At 36.4% G+C, this 8,701-nt stretch overlaps 2 protein-coding genes across 4 annotated transcripts in view; both read left to right on the top strand.

Moving 5' to 3' along the window:
* The window catches only part of LOC107738177 (sterile alpha motif domain-containing protein 7), a 9,283-nt gene extending 4,646 nt beyond the window's left edge, over positions 1-4,637 (top strand). For 2 of the 3 annotated variants that reach the window (XM_016549904.1, XM_016549903.1), the window contains 8 exons: positions 737-854; positions 980-1,106; positions 1,676-1,800; positions 1,899-1,977; positions 2,410-3,098; positions 3,568-3,689; positions 3,771-3,881; positions 4,127-4,637. In XM_016549904.1, coding sequence (XP_016405390.1) covers positions 752-854; positions 980-1,106; positions 1,676-1,800; positions 1,899-1,977; positions 2,410-3,098; positions 3,568-3,689; positions 3,771-3,881; positions 4,127-4,363 — 1,593 coding nt within the window. In that variant the 5' untranslated portion in view covers positions 737-751 and the 3' untranslated portion in view covers positions 4,364-4,637. The remainder of the gene's footprint in view (positions 1-736; positions 855-979; positions 1,107-1,675; positions 1,801-1,898; positions 1,978-2,409; positions 3,099-3,567; positions 3,690-3,770; positions 3,882-4,126) is intronic. The other variant, XM_016549905.1, reaches the window with a different exon arrangement.
* Positions 4,638-5,632: 995 nt separating this feature from the next.
* LOC107738178 (translocation protein SEC62-like) overlaps positions 5,633-8,701 on the top strand; it is a 9,100-nt gene continuing 6,031 nt past the window's right edge. The window contains exon 1 of the mRNA XM_016549906.1: positions 5,633-5,763. Coding sequence (XP_016405392.1) covers positions 5,728-5,763 — 36 coding nt within the window. The 5' untranslated portion in view covers positions 5,633-5,727. The remainder of the gene's footprint in view (positions 5,764-8,701) is intronic.

The raw sequence follows: 8,701 nt of genomic DNA, 5'->3' as shown, positions 1-8,701 counted from the left end.
ATAAGTCTTATCCGAATTTAATAGGATAAAATTATTGGTCATCCAATCTTTTTCATTTTTAACACACTCTGTTAGCTTATAATTTAGAAGTTTCATCTGGTCTTGTTGAGATATATAGTTGAGTATCATCAGCATAACAGTGGAAACTAATCCCGTATTTTCTAATAATATTACCAAGGGGCAACATGTATATCAAAAATAGCAGAGGACCTAGGACAGATCCTTGTGGCACTCCATATTTTACTGGTGATAATTAAGATGACTCTCCATTTAAATGAACAAGTTGCTGAATTCAAAACCGCATACTACTCTTACGATTTTTACCATATCTTTCTATAGGCTCCCTTTCTAAAATAGTAAGAGTAGCATGTTAGTATGCTGTTCTGAATTCGCCAAAGAGTTTTTTATGAATAAATATCTGAATCTTCGATCATTCAACAATTCAACTTAATTTATACAGGAAACACCACTACTGTGTGTTGTACGTTATTTAAAGAGGTAGACCACCCAAAAATGAAAATTCTGTCATAATTTACCCTCACGTCGATCCAAACCTGCATGCATTTCTTTCATTTGCTGAACACAAAATAAGGTAATGTGAAGATGGTTGATTACCAAAGACAAAGAGCTCCAGTAGTCATTGGCCTCCATTGTATTTTTTAAGTCCATACAATGTGGTGAGCGTTTTTTTTTTAATGTGCAAAATTTAGAGAATGGATATGTTTGTTACATTCAGGAAAGAGGCAGTGTCATGACCCCACGTGAACAGCTAAGGAAGATATCGGCGCTGGGAGAGCAAGGCGCTCTAGATGAGAAACACTGGTACCGACTGGTCAATGGAATGTCTGCTGGAGGTGAGAGTTCATTTGGAAGTGTTCAAAGAACACCTAAACCAGAGCTGATCGTAACCTTGAAGAAATATAGCTGAGAAAGAGCTATTAGGCTACTGACACCTTCATCTATTCCCCTGTGTGTGAAGCAGAGTTACGGCAAAGACAGGAGCTCATGATGAGGAACCAGATGGCCATGGCTCCACAGATCTTGGCTCAGGGGCAGCAGAGACTGCAGGGTGTGCCTGCACAGTTTGATCCCCGCTTCATGGAGAGGTCTGTTAGAATGAACACCAATACAACCAAGATAATTGTTAAGTTTTTAATTGTTCATGGATATTTTAGGTTCAGCTTACATGAACTTTATTGGCATGACAGTAGCTACGTAATATTTCCATAGAAAAAAATAAAATGGCAGTAGTGCAAATTAAACAGAGTGGAAAAAATAAAATGAGTAAGATTGCAGTGAAGTAACTATGCAGTTTAAACTAAGAGTAGAATTTTACAAATTTAAATCTAAATTAAATTTTTATTTGTCACACACAATCATACACAGTACAGTCAGTGTGCAGTGAAATCATTTTATGACTCTCCATACAAAGAATGAACTAGCACAGAAATAAAATTAACAGAAACGAAAGGATTAAAATTAATAAAAGGAACATACAAATTAAAATAAATAAATAAATAAGACATTGGGAATTGGGAAAGAATATAGGAATAAAAAAAGAACATAGGAAGAGAATAACAACACAATGTAGAAAATAGAAATATAATCATATAACAGTGATGTAAGCTGTGTTAGTTGAATTTTTAATGATGATTTTAATCCTCTTTATCCGTAGGGAACTGGTGCCGCCCACTGAAATGGTATCAGCTGATGCTAGACAAATCCGCATAGGTGCCCACCTCGGCCCACCTCTGCCCCCAAACTCCAATGTTATTCCAAGCAGAGGATTCCCTGGCACAGGTTAGAATGAAATTATGTACTGGTTAAATGAAGAGAAGTACAGGGCAAGCTCAGTGAGGAAGAACAACCTAATTTTGCAAATGTTTTCCATTTTGCAGGTTACGGATTCCTTCCAACTGAATCCATGGAGACGGTTGCTAGACGACAAGAGTTAATTCATAAACAGACCATAGCCAGGTAAATTTCAGCGCATTTGCTATACTCAGTGGGTATATCATACAGACAAATGCAATACAAAGCCATGGAGTGGAACAATCGGGTTCCAGAAGGAAAAAACTCCATTCATTTTGTCCATTGGGAAGACAGTTCTGTTGTGAACTCTGAGGTTGTTAATTAATTGTTAATCTATCTATCTATCTATCTATCTATCTATCTTTTAATTTTAATTTTGTCCAATTTTAATTACTTTTGTGCTTTGAATAAAAGTTTGTAATGTTTTTATTCACCTTGTAGCTGGTTGTCTTGGTTTATGGCTTATAATGCTTTAACAAAGACTTTCCCTATAGAAAAATGAATGGAAAAATAATATGTAATAATATACTTCCGGAACCACCACCGCTGAAAAACTGGGCGTGCACTAATTGTAATTTTATTTTATTTTTTAATGAGGATGGAGATGAATGCTATCCTGCACCAAAAAGAACTGGAGAACGCCCACCAAAAGGGTCTTATTGGGATGGAGAATCCCATGATGTACCAGGGCATCCAACCCAATCCAATGGCCTTCAGGGGACGCCAGCGACTCCCAGATGGTCATGATGTATTCGTCCATCGCAATGCCCTTGAAGACCTGCACGCTAACAGTCTCCTCATGTCAAGCCCTTACCCACCGATCAGCACACTGCAAAGGGAGCGAGGACGCAGGACTGGCAGAAGGACTGCCAATCATAAGAGCTCAGACAGCAGCATCACTCTCCCCAAAGGCCAATCAGAAGAGAAGAACGTCGAGCAGAGTCCAGGAGCTGCCTCAGGGGAGGAGAAGGAAGTTGAAGGGAAAGGCGAAATGAGCAATGAGGCCACCACCAGCAAACCACACCAAACCAAAGTAGAAACAGAGCTGTCTTCTGGATGCAGTAGGAAAGGTTTTAAGGAAGGAGAGCCAGGGATTCGCAAGGCATGTATTAGTGGACAGGAGGGATGTGCAGAAGTCACCAACTGCAATGATAGCACCAGTGACAAAGACATATCCAACACTTGCTCGGCTTTCCAAGAAAAGTTTCTGTACCCGTCTGCCGCTGGCCCACTCACAGGGATGCCCTACATGCTCCCTGTGCCAGGAAATGGACTTGTACCACTTGGTGTGTTTGTTAGTTTCTTTCTTGTTACTATTATAACATTAATTAATATTTTGAGCGAGTACTTTATTATATTTTTTGTTTTCGTTTTAATTTTAGTGAAAGTTTAAGTAATGTTATGTGCTTTTGTAATATTTTAGTTTTTTTTTGTTTAAATATTTCTATGTAGCTTTAATTTATTTTTATTTCTAGTTTAGTTATTTTAGTATTTAAACTGAATATATTTAAACAATTTATTTCAGCTGCCAATGCAATTTCTGATTTTGAAGTCTAAGTTTTTCATCTAATATTTATATTTTATTTCTTTTCAGATTTATTTAAATTAATGAAAACATTTTTTATTATTTTATAATAACAACACTGCTCTTTTACTGTTTGTTAGGCACATTTTTGTTAGCCACTATACCAAAATGATGATGCATTCTAGTCATCGTTACCTATATAAATTTTTTTTGTTTTAATTTTCAACTAGGACATCCTAATATGTTTCTTAATGGAGAAGAGATGACTTCATTAGAAGATATTCGCAAGTGGTCAGTTGATGACGTCTACAACTTCATCAGTGAAATACCAAGTTGCGCTGAATATGCACAGGTAATACAAATGTAAAATGACAAAATGCAATTATAATTTCATAGCTTTAAGTCTCATTCTTTTGTGTGTCACTTGTTGCAGACATTCAAAGACCACATGATTGATGGAGAGACGTTACCTCTTCTTACAGAGGACCACCTTCTGGATACACTTGGTCTAAAGCTCGGGCCAGCACTTAAGATACGATCACAGGTATTCGCCATCTTTCAAAAGGACCAAATTTAATCTCGATAAGCAGGTCAATCATTCAAATTTAATTTATATTAAAATATTAAGTAAAATGAAGTATATTTTGTATATATAAAATGAAATATACACATATATAACTGATTATTTTAAGGGTCCTCTCTACCCTCCAAGAGGTCCTGGGTCTTGAGTTAAAGTTTATTAAAAAATGAACTCATCTAACTGATTTGGTTGTTCTGTTCTCTTTTCAGTTGTCCCGACGGCTGGGTAACATGTTCTACAGCATGATGAACTTGCCTCTGCCCGTCTCCGGGCTGCAGCCTCCGCCTGAGAAAAGCGGTGACAGATCATCAGACATCAGTTCTCCTCTCAACTGCAACAGTGTGGAGCTGCTCAGCAGCCCCAGAGACACAGAGGCTCTTAAATCAACAGAGCCTGTAAGTGAAGCTGATAATCCTTCACCAAGCCAGATGAGTGAGACCACCTGAAAGAGCATGCAGAACTGTTGGACCTCTTTTTTACCTCAAAATCTCTTACTGTTTTGACACCTAATGCATAAGGTAGACAGGCACTGACATTTCTATAGTGAATATACTGATCATATATTTTTAAATATTCATCACAAATATATTATGTATTATGCAAAAGGTTCAGAATGTGGTCTCCAACAGAGTTAGATTTTCGAATGCAGGATATTTCTATATATGTATATTTTGTAATATGTTAGCAAATCAATTACAAATCATTTTTGTCCTTATCATTGCAGCCTTTTTTATTGTAAAATTGTATTTTGGTTTTTACTTTAAACTTTAATTATTCTCTATTGTCGTGTGGTGTTTGCTATGGAGAAAATAAAAATAATTACTCCTTTGGTCTTTATTTGATTCGTTTGATATGTTAAAAAACATATATAGCATTTTCTGCACAGAATATACAGTATTACTTTCTTTTTCCACAAATGAAAATACATGATTTATGATATGACTGAATCTAGTTTAAATCCCTGGTTTATGTGATTGTTTTGTAACTTTCTAGCTATAAATATCAAATCAAATGTAGCCTAAATTAATCTTTCAAATAAAAAATTATTTAAAACTAATAAACTTAAAATATTTCCCATATATTTGTGACCCTGGACCACAAAACCAGTCATAAGTCGCTGGGGTATATTTGTAGCAATAGCCAACAATACATTGTATGGGTAAAAATTATTGATTTTTCTTTTATGCCAAAAATCATTAGGATATTAAAAGTTATATATATATATATATGATAATTTTATTAATAAAAACTCATTAACAATCATATTAATAATGCATTAATAAAAACTCATTTTATTAATAGAGTTGAATCACTGATCAGTGCAGTCAACACAATATTTTCAAAAAAGTTTGTATTGATATTTTAGTACTACTGATACTACTTTAGTTTTTTATATAGCTTCAATAAAATAAGTGTACGTTTTTTATTTTATTTCTTTTATTAATGTTTATTTTATTTCAGGTTTTATGGCCTAATAAACTTATAATATACTTCTCAGGTGTCATACTTTCAAGGAACATGTTAGTCTTATGTTTATATATATATATATATATATATATATATAGCTAATGCTTTATCTAACAAACAATTAATAATTCTCACAACAAAATTGTGTATCTTCTTGACCCTGACTTCAATGCACCGTCGCAGTTTGTGTGCCTCACCTGCACTTCAGATGGCAGTATTCATTCATTCTGATTTTAATTTGCCAAGCGAAGAAGTGACTGATCACGGGCTATTCGAAATATCGCGAGACTTCCCTCCCCACTCTGTTCGTGACCACGGCAAGGGAACCCAGAAGTTAGAAATCATGGCGGAGCGCAGGAGACACAAGAAACGAATTCAGGTACAGAATTCACGTCACTCTTGCTATTAGAGGCCCAATCTTAGATCGCTGCTTGGCATTGAGTCGTTTCTCAAGTTAGTGTTTTGTTTGACCAAAAATACAATGGTACTTCGATCCGTTATTTTTGCAATGCTCTCATATGGGAGGTGGATTATTTGTCAATGCTGGCGCAATTTTTGCGCTTCCCTTGGGTAATGCATTGTATCTGTGTAGCAGGCATCTAATCATTTATACAATTGCTCGATTGATTTGATGTGAGCATTACCTGTGTTTTGCTGTCTCTCCCCTGTGAAGAGTATGTGTCTGGTGGCACAGCTGATGGAGTTGGCCATCTTAGCTCGGCACAGACTGTTCGGTGTTTGCAGGCTGCTCTCTTTAACCAGCTGCTGTCTCATATGCGTCACGAATGTGACCAAATAACGTTCATAATGCAGCACTTCTCATCGCCAAATTTGCACCCATTTGCAGGTTAAATAAAGGGGCATCTCACCCGCAAATAAAAATTGTCATTTACTTAATTTCATGTTTTTTCAGTCTCATTTGACTTTCTTTTTGCGTTAAACATACAAGTCTTGGTAGGCAGAATGCATTTGTCGCCATTTATTTTAACTGTTTGAAAAAGGGTGCATTAAACGTGAACCGTGACTGTGAGTCCATAACATCTTATATCTAATTTTCCATGAGAAAACACATACAGGATTCAAACAAGTGAGTAAATGCTGAAAGGTTTTCCATTTAAAGCCATTCTCCGTTATTAAAACGTGTAGCATCCTAAATATGTCAATTAAATGCAAGTGCTACATTATCGTCTGCCGCTAGTGCACTACTCAGACAGCATTTTTGGACTCCAATGCATTTATCATCCACAAAAACACGTTGTCTGGCTTGGCTGCTTATTTGGTTTTGGGTCACAGTTACTGTGTGTTCCCGTGATGTTATGTAAAAATAGTGGAGTTTTGTATAATGACCTGTTGTCTTGATAAGAGAGTCACTCTTCGTGATCCTTCTAGAGTGTTTGTTAGTTTTTGCTCTTATGCAACAAGTTGAAATCCACTGTCATTGCTGGTCAGTTTTCTTACTGTGAATAAACATGTATTCACCATATAAACAAAGTAAATTGAAAGGACATTTCCCACTCTTTTGTAATAGATGAGAAATCATGCATTATTTGTGCTTAACAATCATTAGGAAACCTAAAACAAACCTTTAGACTTAAGTTTTCCAAGTGTTAATCAAATAGTTCAAATGTTAAAGTCTTTCATCATTTACTCTTGCTCGTGTCAAAAGAAGATATTTTGGTTTAGTTTTTTTTTTTTTTTCCAAACAAAGAAATTCATTTGGAACCATAACATTCTTCAAAACATAATCTTTTGTCTGCTCTAGAAGAAAAAAAGTCTTACAGTTTTGGGACAACATGAGGGTGAGTAAATGATGACAATTTGCTTTCTTGTTGAACTTTCCCTTCAAGCAGTTTATCTGAAGCCTGCAGCCTGTCTAATGTAGTACAGCTGTCACTAGAAGACCACCAAACCATAACCTAGTGTAGTACAAGAGAAGTTATTGTTTACCAAGGCCAAGTTGAGACAATATAATCAATAAACATCTGGCTGCTTTCCTTCACAAAATCCAGAGGAATATCAGGCAACCTACAGACAAGTACCATGTTTATATGGTCTTCATTGAATTTGTTTCTCTGAGTCACGCAGGAGACATTCTGACCGAATAGAGTATTAGGGATTGTGGAGCTCAAAAACACTCTCATACTAAGACCTCAGGCTTAAGAGTGCAGTTATGTCTGGTAGTCATTCATTACTCAATAAATGCTGTCTCTATAGCCTGGCTTATTGTCAGGATTTGTGAGTTTTTTTTTCTTTGTGCATAGTGTGGTCACATAGTACTATAAGTAATGACCTTTAGCTTAATAAATGGGGTCAGTGAGGACTCAGTGTGTCTGAAAAGAGACTGTAATTTCAGTGTATAGATTACACAGGACAGCACATCAGTGTGTGGTCATTGTGGTGAACTGAGGCTTGTAATTCGTTCACATTCATTGAGTAGATGACCGAAGAGGGTCCTGCTGCCAGTGCTGGAGATTCATTTCAAAGCTTTTCACAGGGTTTCGCTGGATTCCTGCACTGCTGTTATCCGATGTCATTTTTCATTGGAATTAAGGGTTTGTAGCCAAAGGGACAAACCAGCTTTTTGTCAGACTCTTGGTTTCTGCTGTATCTATTTAGCTTGGTTTATACTATTAATATCTAGGTCCTCTCTAGGGCTGCACGATAAATCGCATGTAGTTAATGCTGCTCAATGTGAAAGCCCGCAGGTGATGGAGATTTACCGCTGATTACAGAACCGGCTTTACTGATAAGATGCGCGTTAACCATCGCATGCGATTTATCGTGCAGCCCCAGTCCTCTCCCATGGTGAAGTCTCACTGGTCCAGAATCATGCTGTACATAATAGGGATGCATATATTAAACTCTGATTATTAAAATATGGTTGGTATTTTCATGTTATGGAATATATTACGATTCTAAAACAATTTCGCTTAAAGTAAAGAAAAACGCTTAAAATTGGTTCAGATTCTACAAGTGGATCTGGGCATCAGTATGCAAAATGGACATTAGGGCTGTGTATCACCAGCAAAGTCACGATACGATACATATCACGATACAGAGGCCACGATGCAATACGTATCACGATACAGGACTGCACTGAATTTCACCAAAGCAAAATTTAGTAAAACAGCTGTTTATTAAACACTGCATACTATAGTGCCATACTATAATGCAGTGGTTCTCAACCTTTTTTTCCACCGGGCCGCACTATGGTCCAAGTGCAAGTCTCGCGGGCCGCACACATAGGCCTATCATTTACATATTACGTCAGCAATACAAACCAACCTGATTTATAATATTATAGCCTAAATATTATG

Source organism: Sinocyclocheilus rhinocerous, unplaced genomic scaffold, assembly GCF_001515625.1.
Source record: "Sinocyclocheilus rhinocerous isolate Xijiao unplaced genomic scaffold, SAMN03320098_v1.1 scaffold254, whole genome shotgun sequence".
In the NCBI taxonomy this organism is placed as follows: Eukaryota; Metazoa; Chordata; class Actinopteri; order Cypriniformes; family Cyprinidae; genus Sinocyclocheilus; species Sinocyclocheilus rhinocerous.
The sequence above is the reverse complement of the archived record's forward strand: the minus strand, read 5'-3'. Positions and strand labels throughout refer to the sequence as shown.